The sequence below is a fragment of the Sturnira hondurensis genome, unplaced genomic scaffold (genome assembly GCF_014824575.4).
Source record: "Sturnira hondurensis isolate 20B ecotype Veracruz unplaced genomic scaffold, ASM1482457v3 Scaffold0009125, whole genome shotgun sequence".
NCBI lineage: Eukaryota > Metazoa > Chordata > Mammalia > Chiroptera > Phyllostomidae > Sturnira > Sturnira hondurensis.
The window spans coordinates 2,285,961-2,300,790 of NW_028081756.1; the positions used below are offsets into that span (position 1 = coordinate 2,285,961).

At 43.4% G+C, this 14,830-nt stretch overlaps 1 protein-coding gene across 1 annotated transcript in view; it reads right to left on the reverse strand.

The window, feature by feature from the left end:
* VSTM4 (V-set and transmembrane domain containing 4) overlaps positions 1–14,830 on the reverse strand; it is a 120,145-nt gene that overhangs the window by 66,193 nt on the left and 39,122 nt on the right. The window contains exon 4 of the mRNA XM_037056676.1: positions 5,063–5,170. Within this exon, the coding sequence (XP_036912571.1) occupies positions 5,063–5,170 (108 nt within the window). The remainder of the gene's footprint in view (positions 1–5,062; positions 5,171–14,830) is intronic.

Genomic DNA, 14,830 nt, shown 5'->3' on the forward strand with positions numbered 1-14,830 from the left:
ACAACAAAGGTCTGGAGAAACAAAGACACAACCAAAGGACAGAAAATTGAATTATTCAGAAGTCCGATTACATCTAACCGTTCAATGGGACGGTAAGAGGGGCGGAGCCAGCAGCAAGTAGGGTCGGGCAGGACAGGGCCCCCGACCCAGGTGCGCAGGCAGACGGGAACCAGTTGGGGTGCGGGGCAGACCGCGGGCGCATATTCGAGAACAGTGAGACAGACCACGCAGGCCCCAGGGGGCGAGGGCTGATGGCGGTGGCACACTCGTGTGCAGTGGGACGAAACGCGTGGGCCCGGTGATGGCAGCAACTGCGGCACCGGTGAGGGCCGTGGCGGCAGGCGGGGGACAGGACGCCATAGTCCCTCTTTGACCCCGCCCCCACATACAGCGTCACAACCCAGCGACTTAGTTGCCCTGCAAGACCAGTGAGAGCCATTGTCCCTCTTTGACCCCGCCCCCACCTACAACGTCACAACCCAGCGACTTAGTTGCCCTGTTCTAGTGAACATTTTAGGGCTCTGATCCTGCTATGGAACAGGCACGAACAACCCGAAAGATGGCACAAGAAAAACTCAAAGTCCCAGAGCCAATAACTCTAAGCGACCAACAGATTGCCAGCCTCTCAGAAGCACAATTCAGGACACTATTTATCAGGATGCTCACAGAACTGGTTGATTATAGTCACAAATTAGAAGAACAAAGTTACAAATTAGAGGAACGTGTGAGGGCTGGACTGATTGAAATGAAGGGAGATGCACAGGAAACCAATAGTGATGGAAAGGAAACGGGGACACAAATCAATGGAATGGACCAGAAGGCAGAACAAAACATCCAACCAGAAAGGAAGGAAGAAATGAGAATTCAAAAAAATGAGGAGAGGCTTAGGAACCTCCAGGACATCTTTAAACGTTCCAACATCCGAATTATAGGGGTACCAGAAGGGGGAAAGAAACAGCCACGAGTGGAAAACTTATTTGAACAAATAATAAAGGAGAACTTCCCCAGTCTGGCAAAGGAAATAGACTTCCAGGAAATCCAGGAAGCTCAGAGAGTCCCAAAGAAGTTGGACCCAAGAAGGAACACACCAAGGCACATCATAATTACATTAGCCAAGACTAAAATGAAGGAGAGAATCCTAGAAGCAGCAAGGGATAAGGGGACAGTCACCTACAAAGGAGTACCCATCAGACTGTCAGCGGATTTCTCAAAAGAGACCTTACAGGCAAGAAGGGGCTGGAAAGAAGTATTCCAAGTCATGAAATCCAAAGACCTACAGCCAAGATTGCTTTATCCAGCAAAACTTTCATTTAGAATGGAAGGACAGATAAAGTGCTTCTCAGATAAGGTCAAGTTCAAGGAGTTCATCATCACCAAGCCCTTATTATATGAAATGCTAAAGGGACTTATATAAGAAAAAGAAGATGAAAAAGATGAACAGTGAAAGGACAGCAAACACACAGTTATTAACAACCACACCTAAAACAAAAGCAAACCAAGAAGACAGCTAGATCAGGAGTGGAACCATAGAAATGAAGAACACATGGAGGGTTAGCACCAGGGGGGTGGGAGGGGGAGAAGAGGGGAGAAGGCACAGAAAATAGCATAGATGGTAGGCAGAAAATATATAGGGGGGAGGGCAAGAATAGTGGGGGAAATATAGAATCCAAAGAACTTGAGACACGTGGTTATAAACTAAGGGGAGGAGAATGGTGGGGGAGGGAGGGTGTGGGTGGAGGGGATTGAAGGGGGGGAATAGAACAACTGTAATGGTATAATCAATAAAATATATATATAAAAAAAAAAAAGAAATGTGGCCCTGACCCAGCAATTCCACTGCTGGGATTATATCCTAAGAACCCTAAACACCAATCCAAAAGAACCTATGCACCCCAATGTTCATAGCAGCACAATTTACAATAGCCAAGAGCTGGAAGCAACCTAGGTGCCCATCAGTAAATGAATGGATCAAAAAAATATAGTATATATACACAATGGAATTCTATGCAGCAGAAAGAAAGAAGGAGCTTCTACCCTTTGCAATAGCATGGATGGAACTAGAAAGCATTAAGCTGAGTGGAATAAGCCAGGTGTTGAAAGACAAATACCATATGATCTCACCTTTAACAGGAACCTAAACAACAAAACAAACAAGCAAGCAAAATAAAAACAAAGACACCGGAAATAGAGAACAGGGGGGACAGTGACCAGAGGGGAGAGGGGAGGGAATTTCAGGGGGGAAAGGGGAAGGATTTACAGGAACTAGTATAAAGGACACATGGACAACAACTAAGGGGGGTGGAAATGGGAAGGAGGTGGGGAGCCCAGGGGGGTAGGGGTGGGCTAGGAGAGGAGTAAAAGACAGAAAACTGTACTTGAACAATAATTAAATTTAAAAAATAAAATAAAATAAATAAAATTAGAAAAATAGAAATCTAAAAAAAAAAAATGTGGCCCTGGCTGGTGTAGTTCAGTGGATTGAGTGCAGGCTGAAAAACAAAGGGTCGCAGGTTCGATTTCCAGTCAGGGCACATTCCTAGGCTGCAGACCAGGTCCTCAGTGGGGCCACATGAAGGGCAACCACTGTTTCTCTCCCTCTCTGTCTCCCTCCCTTCCCCTCTCTCTAAAAATAAATAAATAAGATCTTTAAAGAAGAAAAACTGTGGGGGGCTAGAAAGCAGGCTGGTTTAGGCTTGAGTACTCCCTTTTTCAAGACTTTCTCAAGCTTCTCAGCTTTGCTGTCTGTCAAATGGGAGTGATCTGGGCTGTGATCCTGGACTGGTGGTGAGTATTACATGAGAACAGAATGTGGAAGAGCCAGCGAGGGGTCTGGCCTGCAGCAGCTATTCAGGCAAAGCTGTGGGCAGCTCAGCAGGGCTTTGGGCACTGTGCACACGAGGCCATTTGGAGCCCACTCAGGGGGGAGCAGAGGAGGGCAGCTAGGAGCTGGGTTCTGAGTAGCTGTGGGTGAGGCCTGCCCAGATCTGCCTTTGGAGGCTTTGGGGGAGAAGGTCATCTCCTGAACTGCCTTGCTCTGTTCTCCTCTTCCTCCCTAAGTACTAACATAGCAAGCATAGCATAGCCTGCACTTCATAGCATATTCTCTATCATGACTCTGAGCCAGACAGACATGTCTTTAGAGCAAAACAGACTTGGAGACTGACTGTGTGGTTTCCCAACTTCCACAGATGGGAGCCAAACAGCTAGAAACCAAACCATTTGTCCACCATTTGTTGAGCGCCTATCATGAGCTGAACTGCAGGAGAATGGATTGGACACATGATCCCTGCCTCACACACCGTTCTCTTGAAGAGACACATGCAACATGGAACACGAGCTCTTAGAAGGAGTCAAGGGTTTCAGGCAGGTGGAAAGCTCAGGAATTGCTGGTGTGGGCGGCAGATACCATGGAGGACAGCTCTCAGAGCACAGTTCAGAGTCACACACAGAGCCTGGTGGAAAGGGCACAGGCTGGGGAGGAGAAGGATCTGGCTACCACCCTCACTCCATCTTCAGGTGCTCAGTGTTCTGGGTGTCCTGGGAAACCTCTCTGGGTCCCTGTCCACCCTTCTCCACCGTGCTCAGGACCCTGGGGGCTGACTTTTAGGCACTTCTATGAATTCTGGTTGGTGGGACTGAAGGAACAGCGGAATATCTGGAGGAGGGGATAGGGAAGAGCTAAGGAACGTATGCTGCTGGCTACTTCCCTGCTGCTTCCTGGTTTATCATTGCCTAAGTCCCTCTTTTAAGGTTCCTCTTGGTGACACTTCTTCCACAGCTGCAGTTATTACAAGTTCTAGGAATATTTCCTCCCCTTGTCCCCCAAGGTCTAGGGCGGAAACAGCTTTCGGCAGGTGCTGGTCCATGAGTACCTGACCTCCCACTCTCCCTGGTTCCCTTAACCCTGCTGGAACCTCTGAGGAGAGTCCCTTCTGGAAACACTGCTCAGTTTCCCTGTTTGACTGTCCCCTTCAGCTGTGACCATTGAATCTAATTCTTCCTAATTTTATGACCTTAGGCTAAGAGTAATTACGTATAACTTTACCTATGTGTCATCATAAATACATGATATTTTTAAGGAGTCAGAATGTATTAAGGGTTTCTGTTTTGTTTGTTTGTTTGTTTGTTTTTAAACCTAATCCTCACAGCAATCTTCTGAGGCTGGTATGTTACTGTTTTCTCCATTATTTAGATGGGAACAGTAAGGCAAGGTGGGTAAGTCATCAGCTGGTAAGTGAAGAGTCATTGTTTGAACCAAAATGGTGTAATGCTCAAGCCCAGTTCTGACCCAGATCTTTTTGGGGAGCGACAAGGTCCTCATCTGTTTCAGAAATTCTGAAAGGGGTTGCAGAGTGGGTTGCTCAGAAGAAATGTACAGGAGTTGGCGGAAATGTGACATTGGGGTTTGGTGAGAGGAGGGCTATAGACAGAAAGCAGATAGCAATTGTGGGGAGAAAATGAACCACTAAGAAGAAAGAGTAAAGTGAAAAGGGAAAGGGCAGTCCAGGGGAATAGGGACACCAACAAGAACAAGGGAACCCTCAGACTAGTTGGAAAGAAAGGGAAGAGAAAAGCTCTCTAATAATCCCACCTGCTGGCCAGGCACACCACCGGGCACTACACTTAAAGTATAAACACTCCAACAAAATTCAATTTAAGTAAGATGCTGTCAATCCCACTGAATTTCATAATGAGGAATCTTAAGTTCAGAGTGGCTAAGGAAAGTTTCTAAAAACTCAATCTCAACGAGCAGAGCCAGAATCAAACCGGGGTTCATCTGACCCATAGCCTCATCTGGGAGAATGGCAGAGGAAAGAGCCCTTAAAACAGAAGAAGGAAGGAAGGAATTTAAGAAAAAAGAGGATTTAAAGATAACAGTGATCACAGTCAATTTTAGCAGAGTGAAAGGGAGGCACATCTTGCTCACTTGGCTGACCAGTCACAGGTACATAATTCCTGACTGCTACCTTTTTCAACCAAGTCGACACTTTGCCCAGAGTTCTTCTGCTGTCTGTAGTTTCGCTGTGCTTCCATTCCAGTCATGAGCATTCTGTTCTCTTACCTCTGGACTTCCTCTTGCTAAACACAGACTGCCAGACAATGGTCAGGGTGAAGAGCAGAACGCTGAGGATCCCGATGCAGCACACGAGCACAGCATACACGTAGAGATCTGAAAGCAAGGACACAGCAGTGATTACCGAGATGACGCACTTCAGAGGAGATGCATCAAATAAAATAAACATCCTACACTTGACAAAAATCAAATCAAAATGAACCACAAACCAAATGTAAAATACAAATTAGAAAACTTTTAGAAAAAAACCTAGAAGAAAAATCTCTGGGATCTAGGACTAAGCAAGGAAATTTTAGACTTGACACCAAAAGGACCATCCACAAAAGAAAGAGTTACTACACTTGATCAAATTAGACTGTTTTGTTCTATAAAAGCCCATATGAATAGATGCAAGAACAATTTACAGACTGTGAGAAACTATCTGCAAACCACAAACTGAACAAAAGAACTACTATCTAGAATATAAATAACTCTCAAAACTCAACAGTAAAAAATAAATAATCCTATTAGAAAATGGCCAGAAATGTACAGAGACGCTTAACCAAAGAAAATATACAAGTGGCAAATAAGCACAGGAGAAGGTGACTTCCTTAGCCATTGGAAGAGTGCAAAGTTAAACCACAGTGAAATATACCATGGCTATCAGAACAGGTAAAATAAATATAGTGACAATTCTGGCAAGGATATAGATAAACTAGGTCAGTCAGACATTGCTGGAGAGAATATAAAATGCTACAGCCACAGTTTCTTAAAGATACTCCTACAACTAACTAGCATTTGACCCTGCAGTTACATTCCAGGGTATGTTTCAGAGAAATGAAAACTTAAGTTCACACAGAAACCTATACAAGTATGTTTATGGAAGCTTCATTCATAATAGCCTAAAACTGAAAAATAGTACAGAGTTCCTTCAGTGGGCATGGTGAAGCAAACTGTGGTTCATCCACACCAGGAAATACTACTTGGCAATGAAGAGGAACAAACTACTGACACACGCAGTAACCTCTCCAAAGAATTATGTTGAGTAAAAAATAATCCCAAAAGGTTATACACAGTATGGTTTTATGGAGAGAGTGGGAGAAAAATGGGTTTGGCTATAAGGGAAGCTTGCAGTAATGGGAATGTTCTGCGTCTTGGCTATATCAATTTCAACATCCTGGTTGTGATATCGTACTAGAGTTTTTCAAGATATTACCATTGGGGGAAATTTAGGTACAGAGTACAGAACAGTACAAAAAAATCTATCTTCTATTTCTTAGAAGTACATGTTGATCTACAATTTTCTCAAAATAAATTTTAAGTTTAAATAGTTAAAACATGTTCACATATGTCTTAATAAACTGGGTGGCTTAAGTAACAGACATTTCTTTTTTTTTAATATATTTTATTGATTATACCATTACAGCTGTTCTATTCCCCCCTTCATTCCCCTCCACCCGCACCCTCCCTCCCCCACCATTCTCCCCCCTTAGTTTATAACCACGTGTCTCAAGTTCTTTAGATTCTATATTTCCCCCACTATTCTCGCCCTCCCCTATCTATTTTCTACCTACCATCTATGCTATTTTCTGTGCCTTCTCCCCCCTTCTCCCCCCCCACCCCCCTGTTTCTAACCCTCCACATGTTCTTCATTTCTATGGTTCCGCTCCTGATCTAGCTGTCCTTTTGGTTTGCTTTTGTTTTAGGTGTGGTTGTTAATAACTGTGTGTTTGCTGTCCTTTCACTGTTAATATTTTTCATCTTGTTTTTCTTATATAAGTCCCTTTAGCATTTCATATAATAAGGGCTTGGTGATGATGAACTCCTTGAACTTGACATTTCTTTCTCAGAAGATCAAGGTGCTGGCAGATTGGCTGTGTGGTAAGAGCTCTCTTCCTGGTTTAGAAACATGTCTTGGTATCCTCAAATGGCAAAGAACAGAGCGACAGCAAGCAAGCTCTTATGGGGTCTCCTCTTATAAGGAGATTAATGCCAAACGTGGCTCCCATTCTCATGACACAATCACGTCCCAAAGGTTCTACCTTCAAACACCATCACATGAGGGGTTAAGATTTCAACATTAGTTTGCGGGGGGGGGGGGGGACACAAACACCCAGCCCATAACAATACATATCCATTTCTCAAACTCCAGTGATCAATTCTATCACCAATCTGATTGATAAAATGCTTGGAAGGCAGAAAAGAAAGCCAAAAGCTTTATTTTAACCTTCTAGGCAGCAAAATGCCTCAGATGGTTAGATTTGGCAAATGACTGAACTCAGCAAAAATGTTTTGGTGACTTTAATTTCTTTAGCCAATAGACAGCAATCATCAGCCATGTTCAGCACACTCCAAGATATGGGAAATATAACAATGAACATCCAGAGGTCCTCTCATCAAGAAATCAGAGGCTGCATGGTACTGGAAACATTAGGAATGTGTGCCCAATACTAGGAACAGGCAGAGAAGGAACACAACCCAGCCTCGGAGGGTTGAGAGGGGATTCCCAGAGAACTAGAAATCTGCTCTGAGTCATATTTAAAATAACATAGAAAAATGCAAAAACGTGTAGAGAAAATAAAAATATAGAGAGAGAAGAAAAGTATTCAACCTCCATCACCGTAAGTACTGCTAACATTTGGTGTCCATTATTTTTTAAATATATTTCATTTTATTTTTTTAAATATTTTATTTATTTATCTTTAGAGAGGAAGGGAAGGAGAGAGGGAGAGAAACATCAATGTACGGTTGCCTTTCGTGCATCCCCTGCTGGGAGTTGGCCTGCAGGGAACTGGCCTGCAACCCAGGCATGTGCCCTGACTGGGAATCGAACCACGATCGTCTGATTCCCAGGCCCGCGCTCAATCCACTGAGTTACGCCAGCCAGGGCTATTTCATTTTATTTTAATTATTGTTCAAGTAGAGTTTTCTGTCTTTTATCCACCTTGAATTTATTTTGGTGTATGGTGTAAGTTGGTGCTCAAGTTTCTTTTTTTTGCACATAGCTGTCCAGTTCTCCCAATACCATTTGTTGAAGAGGCTATTTTTACTCTGTTTTATGTTGCTGCCCCCTTTGTCAAATATTAATTGCCCATAAAGACTTGGGTTTATTTCTTGGCTCTCTGTTCTGTTTCATTAGTCTATGTGCCTGTTTTTACGCCAGTACCAGGCTGTTTTGATTACAGTAGCCTTGTAATACAGTTTGGTATCAGGTATTGTGATCCCTCCTACTTTGCTCCTCTTTCTCAAAATTGCTGCAGCTATTCAGGGTCATTTATGGTTCCATACAAATTTTTGAACTATGTCTGTGAAATATGCCATTGGCACTTTAATAGGTATTGCATTGAATCTGTAAATTGCTTTGGGTAGTATAGACATTTTGATGATGTTAATTCTTCCAATCCATGAACATGGTATATGTTTCCATTTGTTTGTGTCTTCCTTGATTTCTTGTTTCAGTTTTGTGTAGTTTTCTAAATACGAGTCTTTTACCTTCTTGGTTAGGTTTATTCCTAGGTATTTTATTTTTCTTTTTGCTAAATCAAATGGGACTTTTTTCTTGATTTCTGCTTCTGCTGTTTCATTGTTGGTATACAAAAATGCCTTTGATTTCTGGATATTGACTTTGTATCCTGCTGTTTTGCCAAATTCATTTATTAGGTCAAGCAGTTTTGGGGCCAAATCTATCGGATTTTCCATGTACACTATCATGCCATCTGCAAACAATGCCAGTTTTGTTTCCTCCTTTCTGATTTGGATGCCCTTTATTTCCTTTTCTTTTCTGATAGCTGTGGCTAAAACTTTCAATACTATGTTGAATAGAACTGGTGAAAGTGGACAACCTTGTCATGTTCCTGATCTTAATGGAAAAGCTTTTAGTTTTTGCCCATTGAGTATGATGTTGGCTGTAGGTCTCTCATATATGGCCTTTATTATGTTGAGTAGTGCTCCCTCTATTCCCACTTTGCTGAGTGTTTTTATTATAAATGGGTGCTGTACCTTATCAAATGCTTTTTGATATATGCTTTTTCTGCATCTATTGATATGATCATGTGACTTTTGTCTTAGCTTTTGTTTATGTGATGTATTACATTTACTGATTTGCAAATATTGAACCATCCTTGCACCCCTGGGATGAATCCCACTTGGTCATGGTGTATGATCTTTTTAATATATTGTTGGATGCAGTTTGCCAATGTTTTGTTGATGATTTTAGTGTCTATGTTCATCAGCGATATTGGCTTGAAGTTTTCTTTCTTTGTTGTGTCTTTATATGGTTTTGGGATTAGGATGATGCTGGCTTCATAAAAAGAGTTTGGAAGTCTTTCATAATTTTGTATTTTTTGGAATAGTCTGTGAAGGATAGGGGTTAGCTCTTCTTTAAATGCTTTGTAGAATTCTCTTGTGAAACCACCTGATCCAAAGGCTTTTGTGTGATGGGAGTTTTTTGATTACTGCTTCAATTTTGTCTACTGTTATTGGTCTGTTCAGGCTTTCTGCTTCTTCTTCATTGAGTTTTGGAAGATTATATTTTTCTAGAAATTTGTCCATTTCACCTAGGTTTTCAAATTTTTTGGCATACAGTTCTTCATAATAATTTCTTACAATTCTTTGTATTTATGTGTTGTCAGTTGTAATCTCTCCTCTTTCATTTCTGATTGTGTTTATTTGATGAGCCTTCTCTCTTTTTTTCTTGATGAGCCTGCCTAAAGCCTTGTCAATTTTGTTTATCTTCTCAAAGAACCAGCACCTGTATTCACTGATCGTAAGAATGTGCTTTTAGTCTCTATGGTATGTAATTCTGCTCTGATCTTGTTAGTTTCCTTCCTTCTACTTGCTCTGGGCTGTGTTTGTTTTTGTTCCTCAAGTTCTTGTAGGCATAGGGTTAGGTTGTTTGTTTGAAATATGTCTATCTTTTTGTGATGTATACATATATAATTGTAAATCAAAATCCTATAGTTTCATATCTTGCTTTTTCTTTAATCTCAATTGCTCATTAAGCTCTCTTCAAAAAATTATTCTGAACTATTTTTAAAAATGTGATAAAAGTTTATCATATTAATATGAGTGGCTTAATATCTTATTATTGGTTACTCAAAGTGTTTCTAACAGTTCTGTATAGGAAATGATTTTATGATGAACATTTATAAGCTTAAATTGTAATGTATCTCTCCCATTATGTTCTTAAGATTAAGTTCCTAAAAGTAAACTTGCTTGGTCAGCAAGAATTCACCTTTGCAAAGCCTGTGGGACTTGGAGAAGCAATTAGGTAAGCGCTTAAACCAAAAGAGGAAGCATGCTGGGAGCGGCGGGGTGGCAGGCTTCCATGGTGAGCCTGGAGAAGCAGGTAAGGCTTATGGTCAGTGAGAGAGGAAGGAGAATGGGATGGAATCAGACGTCTCAGTTTCCTGCCACTCAGTTTCCTGTCACATGTTCTCCCTCCACAGCTCCGGCCCCAGAGAAGGCCAGTGCAGCTGAGGCATTGAGCTCCTCCCATGCCTCAGTGTAGGTATTTAGGCTCAGTCTGATTTTTTTTTCCTAAGCTAATCTGAGTGGGGTTCTGTTCATGGAAACTTAGGAGCCTGGGAAAAAAATAAGTAGAAAACATAACAAGTGATTGTTGGAAGTGAAGAGAGCACCTACACTAATTTTTAAGGGAGCAGGGTAGTGTTTCCTACAGAGGGAGCTGGGAGCCAGTCCTAGAAGCAGGGAGGGAATGGAGTGAGAGTTCTAGAAGCCAAGAGATTAGAACATTGTAGCAGAAATTTCTTAATAGTAGTAGGTACTGCAGGAAGACACACATTGGTTTTCCCACTAGGAAGCTACTAGAAAAGTCCTGGGGTAAAGCTAATTCAGGGGATGGTGGGAACAAAGCCTGATTAAAGAACTAGAATTTGTCAATGGCACATGAGGAGTTGGAAACAGAAATAGAAAAAACTCTCCTACATCCAAAATTAAAACAACCTTTCCATAGATTCCTGTGTCTCAGATGTGTGGGCTTTGAAGATTAATATGGTAGAGCACTCCACAAGTGGTCAGAGTTAGGAGGGAGGCTTGGGCCTCCACATAAAAACATGAAACTCTGAGGGACAGAGCAGAGGTCATAGAGCAGGTTACATGATAGGACATAGGCTGGAACCAAATATGGAGAACATGTGACCAGTCCTGGATTCTACCCCAGGGAGCAGACTCTTTGGGAAGAGGGTTGTAGATCCATGTCTGGAACAAGAGAATGGGGAACAGTGTGGTCACAGTGTCAGGCAGACAGATGTGGGCCAGGTGCACATACACGTGCCTCAAAGGGGTTCTGGAGAGATGGGCCCCTGGACTAAAAGACAAGGAAAATTTGGCTTCAGTTTCATTCCTGGAATAGACAAAAAATGCCCTACTCTGTGCCACTGGAGCCGAACGATGTGATCCACAAGTTCACCTCATCAGAACTCTTTCCTTAGTTCCAGGACTGTGGAAACCAAGGAGGGACAAGGCCATGGTAAGAATCTCCCATGTGTCCCTAGAAGCCTAATGTAGACATCTGTGGCAGGAGGCCAGGGGCTCCCAGGGGCCCATGTTAGGGTTTCAGATCACAGCCTCCTCAACATGGCACAAAGGGACTCTCCACAGGCAGCCCCAGATACAGAATCATAAAACATCTGGACTGTCTGGAAGGCTCAGCAGAGTGCCAAGCACACAGGCCCTCGGGATGTGGACACTGGCCAGCAGGCACCAGCTACCCATGTGTGAGTCCCCACAGGCTTAAGATGAATTGTGCCTGTGCTCTGTTGTGTTCTTTAAGCTATGTGAACCTTCAAAAGTATGGACCTGCAGGAGAAGAAAAGCTTAAAAAAAAAAAAAAAACGAGTTTCCCTAGATTGGGCAGCAACTATTACCCAAGAGTTCTAAGTTTTCCCTTTGTTCCCAGCTTTCCTTTTGCTGCACAAAGACTATGGGGGAAAAAATATTAAGCTCTGAGCCATTTAAACCAGGGTCACAGACTCCTAAAATTCCAGGGACACCTTCCACAAGGGGAGCTATTGAAAAACCTGTGACTTGCCTGACAGGCAGCCATTCTGGGGCTGGAAAGCCAGACTGATGCCTTTAACTTTTAGGTAAAAACCTCTATAATTATAAATAAATGTTGGCTCAAAGGTTTTTAAAGAGACCCAACCAAACAGTGTTTGTCCAAAGATTGACAAGCCTTCAGGTATAAATTTAACAAAATGTCTGCACACAATTATATCTGGGATTCCCCTTTAAAATACCACATCTACCCACACACCGAAATAATTCTAAAAATCGTATTATATTCCCTGAATTCATTTGCACTTTTGTCTTTTGCCATTGCACTTCCAAAGGCACCCATGCCATTTTTAGGCTCAATTGCAAGCTGTCACACAGAAAATGTCTCTCACAGCCACCAGCACAGGCATCCCTGAAGCAGATGGTGGGGCTGGTGGGCTGGAGTGATGATCACAAGGCTGGGAGGCTGAGATGGAGTGTACAGTGTCTGCATGCCAGCTCCCGCCTTTCCGCAAAGCCAAGCCACAGTAGCCTAAGAAGAGTAGCCAGCTAAAAAGGCAGACAGCACCTGTTTCTGGGCAACCCTGAGGCCTGCAGGGGTATTCAGAGCTGCTCTGAAACCTGGAGACCCCAGCATTCCTCGGTAGAATGAAGGAACACAATGCTCCCAAACCATTGAATTTAGAAAGTTGATGTCAGTCCTCTACATTTCCAGAGCAAAGGCCAATCCCTAGGAGATCACAGCTCTGTAGAGAAAACTGTGTACTTCTACTATATCTTACCCAGCCTACAATATCATCTTGCTTGAGGCAAAATACCTGAGCAACAGCCCAGAGCAATTTTAACTCCCTCCAGCATCTCCTGAGAGGCCTGACAATGTCTTTCTTTGTGCTGCTGTGCACAGCCAGGCCCAACTAAACCCAGGAGGATGGATGGATATCACCAGCAAGCTCTACTGAAGTTCTCCCATCCAGGAACAAAAGGGCAAAGGCCTGGGAGCAGGCACCAGGGAATTTCAACTGTCCCCCTGACCTCGCCAACACTGTGACTGGGTTCAAAAAGCAAAACCCAAGAAAAACTGATGCCAAAATCACTGGGAAAAAGAACTGTGGAAACAGCTGCTCCGAGACATGCAGAGTGAGAATACAGATTCTGCTTTTCAGAGGGACCTAGTTTTCTGTGTTGAGATCAGAGGGCACATTGAGCTACAGACATTGTATAGAGTTAAATAGAGAGTAACTGTAACAGGGTACAGCCAGGAGGGGGACCCCAGAAAAGAATTTGGAATGGGGTCCAGAGCTCAGGGTGTCCAAGAAATATTAAGATGTCCTCACGCCCCACCCCAGATGTCAGTTGGGGGAAGGGACAAATGGGGCAGGGCCATTGAGAGTTGTTTTGCATAGCAACAGTTTTGCAGCTAACCTCTAGAATGGTCATTTAACGTATCTATAACCTTTAACTGGTTTCATAGATATGATAAATAGCCGTGGCCATGCTCTGAGCCAGGGAGAAGGGAGTGGCTTCTACCCAGGATGTAAATGGGGGCTGGTCCCCTGAGTTATAGCGCCTGAGTAGGAGCTCGGAGAAGATTGGCTACACGCCATGTGGCCATACCTGCCCAGACTAACGATGGCAGCCCAGTAAACTTGTAATAATACAGAAATACTGGCAGGTGTAACTGATCATGGGAGGAGTCGGAAATAGGGGTACAGAAGAAGATGGGCACGGGGATTTAAACCCAGACACAGCAGCCATTGGGGGAGAGCCACATGGTTTCAGCAGAGTAAGGGTCCCCTCTTGGCCAGGTGAGGGGAGAGAGCCACGCAGTTTCAACAGAGTTAGGACCCCCTCTTTCCCAGGTGAAATGGAAAACCACGCAGCTTTGCCAGAATGGAGATCCCTGTGGCCAGGTGAAGAGGAAAGACACGCACTTTTGGTGGAGTGCGGACCCCTGCAGCTTTGGTAGAAGAGGCCATGTGGCTTTCGGGCACTCCCTTTGGTCAAGTGGCCTGGAAAGCAGGAGAGACTTTGATTGGAACTTGGTACAAAGAACTCTTGCCAGTGGAAGGTGCCACATGACTTTGGATTAATTGGAGATCCTGCCTGGACAGTCAACATAGCTGACGATACCAATGGCCTGGAAAAACAGACATGTGCTATTTTCCTGATTTACAGTACCCAGAGTTAGGACAGGGGGAGAAGGGAGCGCTGTGTGTGTGTGTGTGTGTGTGTATACCCTAAAGGACTTTGATATTTAAATGAAGGCATTAGGCCTGAATAGCTTTCATTTCCTTTTCACAAATCTCTGGTATTGAGAGATATCTTTCCAATTGGTGGGACAGAAGAGCCCAGTATGTATTAGTATACTGTCCTTGGGAGGGGCCCCTGTTTTCTGTAGCAGTTTTTTGGCATCCCTTGGTGGGCCAAGTATTTCCCCCACCTTGGACCTCTGTTTGGTAACATAACCCTGATGTTCTGTAGCCCCATGTGAATTACAAAATATTATTAATTAAACAAAGTGTCTTAGAGATGTTGATTGTGCTGCAAGGTGTATGGGGACTACATCCTGTTAGGTCGAATTTGCTCAAGAAACCAGAAGGACACAGAGAGCCAAGAAGTAGGGTTTACTAGTGGAGAATAAGAGGGAAAAGTAGAGCCAACCTAGGGAGGTTGGGGAGCCAACCAAGAGAGGTTAAGACTCATTTGATTGTTCTTAGGGCAGGGTTTTTAAGTGCAAAAACCCACGAAGGATAACTGGTT